The sequence below is a fragment of the Coloeus monedula genome (genome assembly GCF_965178545.1).
Source record: "Coloeus monedula genome assembly, chromosome: 4".
Taxonomy (NCBI): domain Eukaryota; kingdom Metazoa; phylum Chordata; class Aves; order Passeriformes; family Corvidae; genus Coloeus; species Coloeus monedula.
In genome coordinates, this window is record NC_138784.1 from 27,317,247 (window position 1) to 27,334,503 (window position 17,257).

General features: G+C 42.0%; 1 protein-coding gene across 2 annotated transcripts in view; it reads left to right on the top strand.

Annotated features, from left to right (window-relative positions):
• The first annotated feature begins 470 nt into the window (after nt 1–470).
• The window catches only part of PLBD1 (phospholipase B domain containing 1), a 38,839-nt gene continuing 22,052 nt past the window's right edge, over nt 471–17,257 (top strand). The window contains exons 1-4 of one of the 2 annotated variants that reach the window (XM_082280210.1): nt 471–581; nt 7,799–8,018; nt 14,486–14,569; nt 16,474–16,612. In XM_082280210.1, the coding sequence (XP_082136336.1) occupies nt 503–581; nt 7,799–8,018; nt 14,486–14,569; nt 16,474–16,612 (522 nt within the window). In that variant the 5' untranslated portion in view covers nt 471–502. Of the gene's footprint in view, nt 582–1,100; nt 1,329–7,798; nt 8,019–14,485; nt 14,570–16,473; nt 16,613–17,257 lie in introns of those variants that run through there. The other variant, XM_082280211.1, reaches the window with a different exon arrangement.

Sequence of the window (17,257 nt, forward strand, 5' to 3'; positions counted from 1 at the left end):
CATTTCTTCTGCTGGGACACACAGCAGTTGCTGTTCCCAACAGAGCCGAAAGCTGCCCTTCCTGTGATGCAAAACGCATCGCTCGACAAGGCATCGTCCAACTCTGGTTGCTTTTCGGAGACCTTTCCTGATAAACCTTCCCCCTTTTAGGTTAATCGCCCTCGGGAAGTCCAGGGGTCCCACAGGCACCAGCCTGGGGATCCGTTCTCACTACCCTGCGACGCCGGACCTCGGCCAGGAGTGACTCCCACACCTCAGTCAGGCCTTGGGGTCTCCAAACCCGTATCGGGGCAGGAAAGATGCCGCCGCTGCCGGGGTACATCCCGGCGGCCGGCGCGGGGAACAACCGTCCCCCGGCAGCCGTAACCTGCAGCACGGGGCGCCGCGGCCGGGGCGGGCGCCGGAGGAGGCGGGGGCAGCGGCGAGACCTGCCCTGAGCGAGGGAACTTCTTAAAGTCCCGCCGCCTCCCGGCGCTCGGAGGAGGTGCGGGGGAGCGGTGGCATGGCCCGGGCGGGTGGTGGTGCGTGCCGCTGCTGCTGGGCGCTCGTCCTCCTGTGGGCGGCGGCGGGCGGCCGCGCAGGTGAGGCGAGCGGGGTCGCGGGGGGCGGTCAGCCAAAAGCCCCGTCGCCGTCGTGGGCGGGACGAAAGGAGGTACCGGCGCTGCCCTGCGAGTGCCCCCAGCCCCGGGCTTGCCAGACAGTCGGGAGGGGTAGCCCGGCCCGGGCTCTGCTGCGGCTGCGGCGGAGGCAGCGCGGCTCTCCAGGGGGACCGCCGGGCTCCGCGTCCCACCTGGGGCAGCTGCGCCTCCGCCCCGCGCTGCCTGGAACGCGGGTGCGAGGCCGCCGGGCCCCCGCTCCTCACGGCGGGACCCCGCAGGCCGGGCTGGGTCTGGCCCCCCCAGGGGCTCCTCCGGGAGCACCTCGTGCCCCGGCGGCTGGGCCGGCGCGGCCGTGCCGCCTCGTGGGTGTTCGGTGCCGGCGCTTTCTAAACATCTTCCCCGTTCCCAGGAGGGGTGCGGGGAACCAAACTGAGGATCCAACAGGTGGGAAGTTGCCTTGATCTCCCAGCCGTGCTGGTTTTCAGTGTCATATGCAGGCACGGGAATCGTTCCGAATGGAGACTTCGTTGTGGTGCTGTGGCCTACAGCATGCTGCAGCTTGTGACTAACAGTTTTAGTGCTACCTTGTGGGTGTAGGTCACGGTCTGTGCTTCAGAACTCACACGGAATCCCAGAACGGTTTGAGTTGGAAGGGACCTTGAGGATCATCTTGTTCCAACCATGCTGCCTCGGGCAGGGACACAGTATCTTGCTCTTGTGCTGCTTTCAGTAAGTTCTGAAGGTTTTAAGGGCTGGATTTGGTGCTTATCTTACATGAATTTCCCAGTTAATGTATTAAGTGCCACAAACCAAGGAGAAATTCACCTAAGAGTTGTTTCAATGAGTGCAAAGTGTTGTGAGTATATAATTTTGTGGGCAGTCCTACCTCATCTTGCAGACACGAGTCTAAAATTTTACCTGGATTGGCAAAAACTTCAGTTAAGAGAACCAAAGGAAGGGTCAGCTGTGAATTATACACATATGAATTATGAATTAATGAAAGGAAGTTTAGGGTATGAGGTAGTTTCAGCTAATGCCCAACTGATTTCTAACATCATAATTGAGTTCCTGGTAGAAAACTACAAAGGAGCAAACAGAAGTGCCTTTAGGCTGTTTTAATGGAGTAAATGGCTTTCAACATTGTGAATTGTCTAGATTCCTTCTTTTTAAAAATTGGTTCGTTGTTCTTTAGTGTTTTGAATGCCTTGAAGGTTCTCCATCATATGCTCTGGAAACTGTTTCTAGAGAATGTTCTCTAATATGACTTAAATTGAGGTGCTCTCAGATTAGTGAAGCTATTTGTTGAATGGTTATTTTTCTTTCCTCTGGGTGACCTATAGTGGGTACCTGTAACTGTTTTGGCAAATCTGCTGCATTTGCTCAACTTTACTAGTAAGTGTCCTTGTGAACATGAAAACCATACAAGACTGAAACCCTTAATTGATAGTTCACCTTTGAGTATTGCTTTTCTCGGATGTAAGCACAAACCAGGGGATTAGGCTTCAAATAATGACAGGCCTGTTGGAGGCAAATTGAAAAATTACTTAGACCTGAAATATTTGAGGAAATAGGATAAATTAAGGCCAGTAGAATAGAAAATGCAAATGGCTTCTATTCAGGCAGATCAAGAAAGTATTTACTCCTTTATTTGAAAATTACTGGGCTTTGGGTTAATTTCTTGTGTGGTTTAAGATAATCTCTAAAGAAGCCCTGAAATGCTTAACATTTGTTTTGTAATAGATTTCAGTCATAACTGTATATTGAAATCTCACTTGTTCTTTAGAATTATACCTTTTTCAAAAAGATAAAAGGATGCTTCTAAAAAAAATAAACACATAGATAGGCAGGATCAGAGGAGTGCCACAAAGATGATCAGAGGGATGGAGCACCTCTCCTACAAACACAGACTGAGGGAGCTGGGGTTGTTCAGTCTGGAGAACACTCTGGAGAGAGCTCACTGCAACCTTCCAGTAGCTGGAGGGGGCATATAAAGAGGAGGGAGATTTTATACGGGCATTTTATACTTTTCATATGGGCGTGTAGTGACAGGACAAGGGGCAATGGTTTTAAAATGAGAGAGGGCAGGTTGAGATTAGATACAGGAAGAAATTCTTCACTGCAAGGGTGATGAGCACTGGCACAGGTTACCCAAGTCAGTTGTAGGTGTCCTATCCCTGGAAATGTTCAAGGCCAGGTTGGATGGGGCCCTGAGCAACCTGGCCTAGTGAAAGGTGACCCTGGCTATGGTGGGGAGGTTGGAAACTAGATAGTCTCTAATGTCACTTCCAACCCTTAACATTCTATGATTCTGTAAAATTTTTAATGGAAAAATAGGTCAAGCTCTTTCAAATTAAAAAATTGAACAGAAACATCCTTGTTATGATTGACCTGAAATATTTAAATGCTATCCTGTAACGCAACCAGGGGGCTTGTCACCACAAGCCCCGGCGTGCCCTCGGGCAGAGGGGACGCAGCGTTGGCCTCCAGAACGTGCGTGCGCTGGCTCCTCCTCAGAGGAAGCACGTCGGGCGGCCGATGGACCAGGCCTGCGTTAGTCCGGAAGCAAAGAAGGCGGGAGAGGCCTCTGGTATGGGTTCCAACAGGTTTATTTCCGGGAGGGTCCAGGAACCAGAAAAAAGCCTCGAGAAGAAGCGGGCACACCCTTTTATGGGGGGGGTGGAGCAAGGCGGGGAAAGAGAAAACAACCAATGGAGTACAAGCAGAGGTGAGGATACAATTTTTCAGAACAAATGGGGAAAACAGGGAGGCAGGAGTCACAAGAGGGAGCCAATTAATAACTAAGAAAGGGAGAACTTTCTGGAACAGGGGGAGGTAACTTAAAATTGGGAACCACCCAGGGGGAGGTAACCTAGACCTCAGTGATCTCGTCTGGTCCGCCTTCCGATCCACTGTCCTGGGTGGGGAAATCCACCCAGTGGATGGCCCTGCTTTGACTGACATTTGATGGTTTCAGCCCGAGAGCAGGCTGAGCCACCCCAACAATCCTGTGATAATATAATCTTTACTACTGAACATTACTTGTAGGGGAGGGTATACTGAAATCAAATGTGCAGTTTTTAGATTTTTTTTGTATTTTGAAGTGATGCAAAACTAATTTTCAGTGAAATGATATCTTCCCTATTTAGTGGAAAGTTTATAGGCAGAATCTATGAAGAGCACCTCTACAAAAAATAGCTTCACATTTGGAAAGCCATAGATAAAAACTAGTAGTTAAATTAAATTAGTAAAATTAGTAGTAAAGGAAACCAGTTGTTTTCATATTAGTAGGAGATGCTCACAATTGTTAATTGAGGTTGTTACATGTGAACTAACCAGTGTTCCATTGCTTGTGAGTTAGTTTGTTTCTCAGACTAAGGAAAAATACGAATGCTATTTCTCACCTCCAGACCCTGTAGTTCTTTCCTCTGCAAGGGAAAGAGTTCTACTAATTTCTTCAATTATGAAGTCCAAGAACCTAACTTGATACATGTATGTTTTAAAAACTTCTTATACCCGGGAAAGCAAAAGGAAAAGCAGCTGTTGCACATTGCCAAACAAATTTTACTGGCGTTCTTAAGGCATGTCAGGTGTTATTTTTGTAGCTGTAATTTATTTAATAAATATTAGTGATATTAGCTTGTTGGATGGTCTTGGGTCATCTCTGTACTGTTTTTCTTTAATTCCTCATCTTCTCTGTCAGTTCTTTTATTGCAAATTACTGCCTTTCTTTCATGTCCTCTTCAGCATCTGCTTTCCTCGTGTTTCATCATGTGTCAATCCTCTTAGTATTTCCTTTAATTGCTTGTTTCATATTCTAATGAACATGTATGTATTTCTTCTCTCCTGCTGCCACCAAATAAAAGACAATGAGCAGTTATATTAAAACTTTGGAAGTACCTGTATTGAGCCCAAGAGGCAGAGAACAGATTTGGCGTTTCAGCTTGAAACCCAAAGGGACCACTACCACCTCCTATTGATGGCTGAAATATGTTCCTTTTCCCATTATTTAGGGAATAATTTTGACAAAAAGCAGGTACTTCTCACTTGCTGTAGAAATTCCAGCACTTCCTCAACTATAGTCCCTGTTTCTGGATCTATCTTTGGCAGAAGGATTGATGTGTCTTTATAAGCAGGCAGTTTGGAGGAGGGCTCCTCCCAGTCTGTACTGTCTGCAGAAGGGAGAAGGAACTGGTTTTTTCCAGGCTTGTTCTGTCATTGCACTTCTGCTTGTCTCTTTTCCACCGCACTGGTGGTTGTGGTGAAACTCTGCATTGCTGATGCTGTGCAGTTCTTCTGGCTGGCTGACAGAGAGGAAGGGTGATTCCACTGGGCTGCCCTATCCCCTTGGTTTTTTGGCTCTTTCATCGCAGTAGATGGTGTGTTATTGAGATTATTCTAAGACACACTGCTATGGAATAGTTACAGATCAGCACAGTCTTTTCTGTTTGTCAGAGTCCTAACAGGCTGAGCACTTGGAAGTCTTAACTGTGATGAAAGGATGATTTGTAGGTTCATGAAGACGTTGCAATTGTTTTATATGCAAGAGCTGACCAATATGACTACTGAGATAAGAGGTGCTAGGACCCCTGCCTCACCCTCCAAAAATAAATGTAAAAATTCCAGTATTATTCAATAGGAAGGCTCCTGTTTTTTTCAGAATTCAAACAGGATTATTTGAAAATGTGCAGGTGCTTCTTGTATATCTGTATTCCATGTTATGCTTCAGTTCTGGATGGCTTTCTTGGTAAAGGCAGTCCTTCTTGTTTAGATGAACACAGAATAAAATTGTAACAGATTAGGTGGTTTGAAGTGTTTTGATTACCTTGTAGTGCACACAGGTTTATAAGCTTGTAGTTTTAACTCCAACTGCAAAGTGAAATGAGATGATGAGCCAATGAAAAGAAAAAGCAGTAATGGGAAATAATGTTTTCCAGCACTGTTGTTAAACTATGCCTATAACAGCTACCTCAATACTATTCCTTTACAGGTCTCTCAACGTTTGTTGCAAATTATCCTCTTATTTAGTATTTCCCCTTCCCTCCCATCCTCTTAGAGTCCTGGTTTTCTTCAGTTTAAATTTGTCATGTAGGGAAGCTGGAGCAGGGCAGACTTCAGGGGTAATTGAAAAGTTTGTTCTGGCTTTTGAAAACAGCTCTGCATGTTCATGCTCTGGCAGAGCATAAAACAAAGAAACCCAGCCTGCCGTGTAAGAGTACCTGTGTCAGATAGGTCTGTCTGGCTTTGGCATCCACTTTCTTTTCCAAAGGAAAGCAACAGCTATTTTGCTTTAGGCAGACACATAATATCTGACATACCTATTTAGTTTGCAGGCACAAATAGCAATACCCAGCTGCCCTGGTTCCTCTTGACTTCCAGCCATGTCTCCACAGCCTCCCAAAGAGAAGGAAAGATGGTCATGTTTTGCCTTACTTTGTTCTTGCTCTTTTTACGCATTCCTCAACATCTTTGTTTACTGTGCAATTAGCCTGTCTCTCCTCTGCCCTGCAATGGCCGTCTTGGTTGGAATCAGCCTTCCCATTTACTGCTAGACAGGCAAGATGTGTTCTGCTCTGACCCCTTGCATCACTCTCTCACAGAAGCTCCTTTTCCCTGACTTTTTTGGTATGTAAGCTCTAGCTTTTTAAGGTGGCCTTTGGCTTTCATCAGTGATGATCCCTGTCAGCCTATGTGTCTGTTCACGGTTTTTTCAGTCTGTGTGATTCTCATGTCTACCTTTAACCTTAAGTAGAAATGACTGCATCTATTGCTAGAAGATAGTTAAGGAGACAGCAGAAGACTAAGCTCATAGCTGCTTGAAGAGTTACTGGAAGTCCGTCATGTCTCAGTCCTTTAAATAGCCTCAGTACCTGGCAGATGAAAAACATGTTTTTAAACACTGTGTTCCAAGTCCCTGAAGTTACTTCATCTCTAAATAGACTCAAGTAACAACTTGTGTTCATAGAATGTCGAAAAAGCAGAGTTCTTTCACTACTAAAATTCTGGTTCTGACAATGCGTTTTCTGTTCCCATGAGAAGTGTCTCCAGTGCATCATGAAGACTGATCTAGTGCACAGTGTACGAAGCCTAGCTGGAGGTTGGTAACAAGTGGTATATACCAGTGCTTCATACTGGTCAGCACCTTCCTTGATGACCTCAATGATGGGGCAGAGTGTACCCTTGACAGGTCTGCTGATGATGTGCCAGAGGGCTGTGCAGCCATTCAGAAGGGCTGTTGAGGAATTTATCCCTTAAAACTTTTCAAATAATTCTGAGAACTCTGACATTTGATTTTTTTAAACTCTTCTCACTTACAGTACTGTAGTACTGATTTGGTCACTCATGAATAGAGAGCTGATGTAATCACAGCCCATCTTAGGGAAGATTCAATTAGAATTGTAGGATGTGGAACTTTATTGATTTTGTTGTTGTTTGTTTGGTGGTTTGGTTCTTTTTTTTCAGAAAGCAGTTTACCTCGCTCTTTGTTCTTCAGTTTTGCAGGATTGAAACACAAGTAATCAAGAACGTTTCTTAAAACAGCGGTCCACATGGAACTCTGAGCAATCTAACACCCTTCCTTCCTGTTCATTTCATGCTTGGGATCGATTCTATTTCAGATGGATGGCAGACATTGTGTATCTTGTAAAGGACTGCATACCTCTTACGCTTTTGTCTTTAAGATTGTGACCCACTGAGTCCTAGTGCTTCTGTTATGCCACCTCCAGGATTAGTTGCCCAGATAGTCAATGTGGAAAACTTTTGCTAGTTTTTGAATCTTTAAGTGGAAAATTAAGTCAACAGTAGTTTATAATCCTTTGCAGTTGCTAAGGCATGCTGTCTCCTAAAGTAGATTTCAGTAAGATTTGTATAGATTGTCTTCTGGGCCAGGTAAGGAAATACTTTTCAGAGTTTTATGTTAACACTCAGCTATGTTGGAGCTGTACAATGAAAGAGTTGTAGATAACTTCCAGAAGAATAACATGAGAATGTTTAACTGTGAGCTTTTGTAAAACTCCAGTTAGTTCTCATGCCCTTTTTTAGTACATTAACATTAGTGTTGATCTCTGTAGTAGAACTAAGCCTGATGGAAAGCTATAAAATTAACTTTCTAAATTGCTAAAATACTGTCGTGACATTTCAGTATTGCACAGGAAACATTTACTTATGTTTGTTACCCTTATCCTCTTTCTTCTCCACCACAGAACTCCGCTATGCAACTGTGTACTGGAATAGAGCTGAAAAAATACTTCAGGTCAGGAATATGCTGGACAGGAGTGGAGATGCTTACGGCTTCTACAACAACAGTCTACAGACTACAGGCTGGGGAGTTCTGGAGATCAGAGCAGGCTATGGCACTCAGACCTTAAGCAATGAAGATATTATGTATGTTGCTGGCTTCTTGGAAGGCTATCTCACAGCTCCGTAAGTACCTCAGGAAGCAACTCAATTCACGACACTTCCAGTGGATTTCTGTACTTGTGAGGTTTTTTTTTTTTTGCTTTCATTGCCCTAAATTCCTGTCCATTTAAACATTTTTCAGCTGTATGCTGTTCTTTTAATTAGTAGCAGGAACGAAGTATAGCTTCTTCGTTATGGGATCAGGATGTGCTCTCCCCTTCTCATCCTGCAGGCTCTCCCAACACTTTGGTGAGATAGATGAGTTCTATATTTGTATTACTGGTTAAGTATTGTAATCACAAAATAATGTATGTGTAAAGAAGTGCATAAGGAGTAGCAAAAAGTGTAGTTATTTCCCCAGCCAGTAGTTAGATGACTGATGAGGCAGTTGAGAGCAGATCAGGGAGAAATGTTGGTTGCAAGGTCTGCAGGGCTTCCTTAAGGACCTTTTTTAGCAAATACTGTCAAGAAACTGCCGGGGAGCAGACAGTGAAACTTGACAGCATGGGGAGTTGTCTTGACCAACTTAAATAAAATATACACTGTAGGCCTGAAGGCATACTGGGGTATGTCTAGAAGGGTGAGTGTTGTCCTGAAAGCCCTGAGGGACTGCGCCTTTCCCACACTCCACATCTATGAAAAGTGACAGAATTTTGTACTTGTTACAAATCCAATGCAGGTTTTTTTTTCTAAAATAAACAAAAAAGTCCATAACCCCAAGCAATAGCCAACCAAAAACAATAGCCAACCAAAAAAAATAACCAAACTTTGTTCTTTCCTTGACCAAGTTGGAAGGCAGAATGACACTATGAAATACTCTCTGCTAGAAGATGGCAGATCTAGGTTGGACTTGATGATCTTAAGGGTCTTTTCCAGCCTAAGAGATTCTATGACTCTCTAAAGCTAGTGATATAGCTGAGAACATGACATGTGACTTGTTACTGAACAAGCTCCATCTTTTGTTCTATCAGCATAGTCATAGGAAAAGAAAAATTCCAAAATTCTGATGCTTGGCTGGGAAATGGTTGGGAGAGGTTTGTGATGGCTGCTTGTGATGTGACTTTTTGGCTTCACCAACTTTGCTTTCAGAACACTGAAATAAATACCCATAGGCTATGTTGAACAGGCCACCAAGGGAAGGTTGTCTGCTGACCATTTGTCAGATACAGCTGCTGGACAAGATGATATTCATTTAATTAGTAAGATATTTTAAGATCAGTTAATATTTATGGATAGTTCTCTGAGCATATGATAATGTGACTCTCTAGTGGGGTTTGTTGATGAGGCACCTAGGTCTCTGGAAGTATATAAGGGAAATTCAATAAAGTAATATTTGTCAATAACAAAACACTTCTGTGAGAGGAAAGGAGTCTTAAAGTTCATAGTGCACAACCTGTACTCCAAGATGGGAAAGGAAATGAAGTACATAAAAGATCTGAATGTATATTGTTGGATTATTTGGTGTGAGAGGTTACTGCCTTGCACTATTCAGTCAGTTTATGTAAACTGTCCCTGAATCTGGGGAATGCTAGCATTACATTTAGAATATTGTTAAAATTGGGTGTTGTTCAACAGGTTTTTTTTCCTAAGGCTTTACCTAGGTATATTAATCAATAGGTGGTTAAGCTTTTGTCATACTACAGGTAGCCCAGTCTGTGCTAAGCTTGATTAGATGGCAAATAGTGCTCTAGCAGGAACAACTCAAACCCTGTTCCTCTTCTGCCTCCACAATAGATTTATGTGTCTTCCTGGGTTTTAAGCAAACTTAAGTATATGTCTGTTCCTTTAAATGTGGTTTGAATGAGAAAGTGTCTACAGGGATTTATCTGCTGTCTTATTCTAGGCTAAATTTTAGAGGAAGGAGATTTTCTCCTTTGTGTTTTTTTTTTTTTTTTTTTTCCCCACATGCATGTTAAGTGAAGATTCATGGGAGTGAAATTATCCAAGTTACTCTGCTCAAGGCTTTTGCCTTCTCCAGGTCATATGCTTACTGAGGTGAGGTTGGTTCCTAGCCCTGGCTGCTCTTACTCTAGGGCTAGCAGCTCCAGCACTAAGTGGCCCTTTGTAAAGAGCTGGATATAGAAGAACTAGTAACGAACAGAAGTGAAGCTGAGGGTTTGTATTAAAGTGGAAAAGTAGGGCTTGAGACTTAGGCTTTTAAGCAAAGTGGGAAATTCAACTGTTTTAAAGGAGATTAAGTGTGAGAGTGGGTTAAGATGCAAAACCAGAAGTAGCCGAAGCCTTTCTTTTCTGGGGAAACTTTGAGAAAATCCACAGAGAATTCTCTGACAATACCTGAAAATGCTTGCTATGAATAAAATTAGTATCAAATATTATAGATACCATCTGAATCAAATTTTTTTGGCTATTTCTTTGCCCTATTGCCCATTTGTAACTGCAGTGCAAGCGTATTTCTCACTGGGGGTTGCAAATACAAGTTTTTTCTGTCAGGTTGTGTAAAGCTATTTTGGATAAAGAGGGCTTCTTCAGAAGCTGAGAATACCTTTTGAAAATGTTTCACATAAGGAGCAGAGATGAAATAGGGATGTACTCTCTTGACCCTTGATAAGAGAGAGAACCTATTATTTGAGGTTTTAGCTGCATGACCTCAGTGGGTTTTTATTTGGCAAACTGCAACTAATGAATCCTTTTATAGACTGTGTTTGCAATTTCCTAAATTGCAGAAGTGAGAACCCACTAAGGCTGCAGATGTTAAGATTGCACTCAGAACTCTATTTCTCCTTCATCTTGCCTAGAATGTAGAGAATCCTAATTAACATGCTGGCAGATAGATGTTCTATCTATGGGACAGTTAAACAAGTCTTCTGAAGTAAAACTGGGAGATAGCCTTTCTCAATCTGTAACTTTATTCCCATCAGACTGCCTGGCCCATTTAGGCTGTCTTCAGGGAAACTCTAGCACCATCACAACTTTCCTTAGAGAAGGTGTCCCTAAACACTCTCATTCTACTTTTGCACACATTGGTGCCCACAGCTCATCCTTCTTTTTGAAGTTCTTGGTAAGAACAAGGGAGAGTGTAGGTATGTGTTTAGCTTTGGGGAAGGCTTTATTTGCATTGTCAGCCACTTAGCTGCTGGAGTGAAGACTCTTGTGTGACTTACCTGTACAAGCACCTCAGGTGGTTCAGGCAGAGCCTTCCAATGTGAAAACATTGGTGTGCTTGGTAATTGAAGAGCCTTTTAGTACATGGCTACCTCTAGTCTGAACAACTCCAGGGTCTCCAGCTGTCTTGCATCCATATGCAATAAAGACTCCATGAAGCAGACCAAGGGTGGCTCTTTGCAGAAATCCTAGAAGTCCTACTAGAAGAGCTCCAATGTGATGAGCTGATAGGAAGGAGATGTTGGTGTCTGAACCCATGTTGAAGTACAGCTTCCTGCAGAAGCTGTTGGATGAGCAGGAGCTCCAACTTGACAGTGCCTGCAATTTGGAGACCTTCAGGAATTCTCAGCTAGCTCAGATCTCACATTACTCCTAGGGCATGAAGGAGAGTTTCCAGACACAGGTAGGCCCTTAACATGTAAGCAAAAGCGTGACAAAGTATCTCTCTTAAAAGTATATGCCTTGCCTATAGTAGGAACCTAAACAGACTGTAAAATAACCAGATTTTAAAAAATCAAAATATGAAACATGCTAGAACTGTTTTATCTTGGATTACTGGGGAAGAATTAATCTCAGCTCTAATGGTATAGGTCAGTGGTAGAAAAAGCAATAGTCAGACCAGTTCTCCAGTGATGGAAATGTAAGCCTTCTCTACAACGTGCTTCATCTTTCTAGTGTTGACACTTGAGTCAGAGTATAAGAGTATCTGTATGTTTTTAAAATGCATAGTTAGATGTTGGACAAATTGAATCCTAGTGCCCGTAGCGTCTGGAGATCCAGACATTTTTATCCCAAATCTCTCACCTTTCTGTAAAGTCCAGTCATATCATCCAGCCAAGTTATTTGCTCTGGCTTTCTTAGGTATGAAATTCCTTTCCCCATTTCTAACAGAGGCCTAACTTGACTTAGTGGTAGAGCATATCCAAATCTATGACATTGTTTTAAATCAGTTCCAATTGGGACATGCCAGGTGCCTAAAATCTGAAGCAACATTAATTTTACTCTTTCCTCATAAAGCCTCAACTGACCTGAGTTCTGTCATCTTCCTCACTAATTTAAAGAAGGAGGACTCTGCTTTTCTGGTTTTAGACTTGGAATTCTTGTCCTGGATTTGCAATTGCCTTGTGTTTGGCCTTTTTTTTTTTTTTTAATGACCTTAGATGTAATTGCAAAGCCTTACTGTAGTGATCCAATTTAATTCAGAGAATAATGCCCTTACAAAACGCACAAGCCATGCACATAGAAGCTTTGTTAAAGCAAAAAATGCCAGAGAGAGTAACTGGGGGAAAAATTCTTGATAACCTTGGTCATTAAAAAAAAAAAAAAATCAATTCCAGGAATTGTCTGTCCTCTGTTAGCAAGTAAAAGAGTGAAAGTCATTAAAGAAGGTGTTTTCAGTCACATGATTCTGAACTAACCCAGTCTCTGCATCAGTCATGACAGCTTAAAGATACTACTGCTGTAAAATCTGCCTTGTGTTGCATAATCTTTGAGTGCAAAATAGAGAGGAGAGCTGATGGTTGAGTCTGGAAGCCTGATCATTTGTCCTGGCCTAGGCAGTGGTTAGGCCAGGATTCTAGCTGGATTTTATCTTCCTCATCTGGCTCTAATCCCTAAATGATCATCTGCCATATGGACCAACTCATGCTATTTGCTCCTCTTTAGTGACACGAGAGCTGTGATTTCTAGTATGGAGTATGTCATGCTCTAGTTCCCTTCCTAAAATTTCTTGGGATTTTTATTTGCCAAATTCTCTGTGAATATGCAGGGGTGGAGAATATTGATATGTTTCTCCAACTGTCTTGCTGTCTTTAAGAAGTAGGTTATGATTATTATTTATGTAGTCTTGAGTTACATGGGAGACAGGAAGCTCTAGAACTAAAATTAGTGCTGGAGCTGCAGTTTTGTGAAAAATGTAATGGTGCAAAGCTGTTGAATGCTCCCCACTTGTCCCAGCACCTCCCTTCCACAACCTAATTCAAACTACAAATAAAAATAAACCACATTTTTGCTGGGTTAGTGTTATGCCTGAATGTGTGAGACAATTGGATTTGATTGTCAGAATGGTACCAGAGCTGAGATAAGAAGCAGCAGGATCATGGTATCAAGTTCATTCAGTTGTCTGGGAGTGGGACAGAAAGAGGGGAGAAGGTCAGTGAATGATTCTTTAATCATCAGCAAACCATTCCATCATCTGTCTACATTCTCTAATTATGCCCTGTGGGAAACTGGGAAGAACTCCTGTCTGCATCCCTCCTGGAGAAAGCTGCCCTCATAAGTTTCACTATAGGAATTCTGTTCTGCTGGCATGTGCTTTCCTTGAGGCTAGTATCTGTTTTTCAGTGCTGTTTTCTTTCTCTCAGCACTTGGTAGGAGATAAGTGTACTGATGACTGATGTAATTCTATCTCTCAGCTCCAGACCTCAGAGAAACAATTCTCTGCTGATGTCCCTTTTTTTAAAAAAATTTAATCAGCGACTGAAAAAAATGTTGGTTGAGTTTGACTCACATTAAGAAGTGTTGAAGTTTTGTTTTGGCTTGGATCAGACAGTTACATTTCACCTAAAATGGAAGGGTGACCTTAATTTTGGGCTTGTGATCATTTCTGACAGTTGATTTCATCTTGCAGAACTTCACTTCAAGAAAACAAACAAGAAAGCCCTAACCAACCAAGCAACAAAACCCTTTGAACTTCTGTTTCTAATAGTTAATGTGGATAAAACAGCTAACCGAATTCAACAACAGGAAAAATCACAAGAATTTTGGTCTCCGTAAAAGCTGAATCTATTTAGGGCTGCCATGAGTGGGAGTTCCTGTGGTAACATGTAGGATCATCTTACACACACTTAGAAATGGAGATATTTAGCTTAAGCAGAAAGGAACATGGTTAATGGCAAGTAAAACCTGCTAGATATGCTGAAATTCTCTCTCTGAAGAGTGAGATTAACTGAATCAGCAAATAATATTACCTTCACCTCTGTGGGTTTTTTGATTCCTAATAGAATAGCTCTCCAGAAAACTATTTTTGTTGTGCTTAAATGAATGTGCTAATGCTTTCAAGATGCTTCTGGCCTACACATACTCCCTGAATGTGAAATTTTGCTATGAAGTAGTTCAGTCTCATTCTTGCTTATCTTCTTTCCATTGTGCAGCAGTTTGAGCAGGCATTAGCAAAGTGATTTATTTTAAGTCAACTTTTAACAATCCTTTTGTGTTACTTTTGCTATTTGTCATGCACTGGAGTATTTTCTGTGAGTAGGAAAAGCTTACTTTGTGTACTGTGTTGCTTGTCTGTCAAGGCATGTTGATTAACAGGTTGGTAAATAGAAGATGCAGAGGAATAACTCCTGTTACTCTTGTTCTTTCAGGCAGATGTATGACCATGCTGCAAATATGTATCCACAGCTAATTAAGACTCCCACCATTCGAAGTGGAGTTCAGAATTTTATGGGGTATGTATTTATTTGCTAAAAATAAATCAGTTAAGACTTGGGGTTGGAGGATGACAGAATTTTCAAGCTTTTTTTTATTCTCTTCCTTATGGGCTGAGGAAAATATATGCTTCCCTTCCCTCTGATTGAATGCCATTATTATTAAAAGAAATTCTGAATATACACAAAGAAGTGCATATACCCTTCCCTAATTCTGATTGTTTCAAAGAAATGTTTAAAACCATTGCTGCCGAAGGGCGTGGATAATGTCAATGAATTCTGAAGGTCATTCTAGTAAAACTATTTTTTTGAAAAGCTGATATTTTCAATGTTACACTGAATGGCGGTCTCCTGGCACCTTAATCTTTTTAGCATTGTGTATCCTTTCCTTCTTCTGTTAGGTTAATATTTTATTCTACTACTAATATAAATTCTGTTATAATCACAAAAGTCCTGATTCACTTTTCTCTTTAGCTGTAAAAATCAAAAGTAATTCTGCTTGAATAGTGCAGCTACACTGGTGGGGAAACTAGAAGTAGGAGAACCACCAGGTCAGGTACTGGGAAACTCAGCTGTGATTACCAATTTTTTTAATCTCCTTAGACCTGTGGTTTTTTCCATCACAAATACTTTTGTGAAATGGTCACTTATGGGGACTGTTTTTTTCCGTCTTTGCCTTGTCTTGCCCTTTCCATAAGGGGTTATATATCTGACTAATTCTGTTATTGGTGTGCATGTATAAAGTTGATTGGTTTTAGCTTATCCAAAAAATAGAACAGAAAAATCTTAGTGCTCCCTTGCTATCATTATTCAGCATTGCCCTGCACTTCCTAGGGAGAGAAATGGGATAGCTACCGTATCAATGTGTATGTGTTTTTTTCTAGAAAGACACAGCATGGCAGCTGTATTTCCCAAGATGCATTGTTGGATGAAGGGGGACAATACTAGGTGGCCTTGTATTGTTTTTCTATTGCCTCTATCCTCAACTCCTGCATTGCTGCTTTACTTCATAGCAGTTTTGCAATGTGGGTTGCTGTGTTATCTTGGAAGTCCTTACCCCTAAATGCTCTGATCACATCCCTATTTCCTTGGACATACTTCTTGCATCTTGTTGCTTCTAGAAAGCTAACTCTGGTTGGTTTTATCACTCATATACTGCTGGAAGAGTTTGTTTCCTTTACAGGTTTGTCCTATTTTGCTACTTTACATAGTGCTGAATGGATAGATACAGGAGGATGGAAGAGGCCAGCATCTGGTCCTCATTTCCTGTGGTTCTTTTGTGGCCCTTTGTGCATAGCAAAAGAGAATTCTGAGAGATCCTTACAATGTTGCTGGCTCTTACCCTAGGGTCTGTTCAACTTGTCTTGCCTCATGCTCTAAACCTGGGTGATTTGGCTCTTGACTGGATCTGGCACAGGGTACAGTTGTTTGGCCTCCCACCTGTTACTCAGAGGAGCACAGACATGGTTCTCAGGCAGCATTTGAGCACCACCAGCAGAAAGCCTTCATTGCACTTGAACCTGGGGGAGAGAAGGAGGCTCTTCAAATGTCAATCTATTTTTAGTCTTAAATAGGCATTTAAGAGGGAATGGTTCATCTGACCTATCAAATGCTTGTTTCCCTTTACTGACTGTATGGGAATGCTAGATCTGCTATAGCAAAGTCCCCCACAAACAGGGAGTCCAACTCTTTCTTTGACACTAAAATCTGGTAGAGGCACATGATTGTAGGGTATTTTGCCTAAGTCTGAACATTTACACTTGGAGGATATAATGTCTATATCTGCAGGATTTCCAAAGCATGATTTGCCTCAAATCTCTAGTAAGACTGGACCATCTGGGTCATAATGTATTTGTCCCTTCCCTGCATTATCAATTATACTCAAAAAAAACCAAGAAAACCCCAACCTGTTTGTTCCTCTGCAGGAAGCAAGATCAATGGACAAGACAACAAATCAGAAATAATAAGGATGACCCATTTTGGAGACATGCTGGCTATATTATTGCACAGTTGGATGGTCTGTACATGGGAGCCCTCGAGTGGGCTAAACTTCATAAGCGAACAGTAAGACTACTGCACCTCTTTTTCAGTAGCTGGGGCTGGGATGTCAGTGGACAAACATGAGAGAAGGGGATCTGCTTTCTAAAAATAAAAAACAAAAGTAGGATACTTAGTAGCAAGTACTTGTTCTGCATGCCATTCTGCAAAATCTTCAGTGACTCTTCAGTGTAGATACTGTGACTGAGCACTCAGGTCATGTAACCACAGATTCTTCATAAGGGACTTGGAACCCTGGACATTCGCGTGCTGATTATGTTGGGGGTGGCTTTTGCATCCCTGCGAATGTTGGAAGGACAGACACTTCTAAAGTACTCGTTGGTGTCACTTTACAATTGTTATTAAGCAAATGACCCTTTAGGTATAAAGAGTGCCTGTAACAGCATGAATCAGCATGTAGGGAATGCATTAAAGCTTTCATTCTTATTTCCAAGCATTAGATTTCAAATCTTAAAAGCCTTTCTGTTTTAGAGTATGTTTTAATTTACTAAATGACTTCTCCTTTTCTGTCTTTAAGTCTCAAAAATTTATGGTTACAAAGGATATGGACTGTGGCAGGTCAGATGGAATAGGTTTGGGGGTTTTGTTTGGTGGTGGTTTTGTTGCCTTTTTTTGGGGTTTTTTTGTTTGTTTTTCTAATTTTTCTTCAAT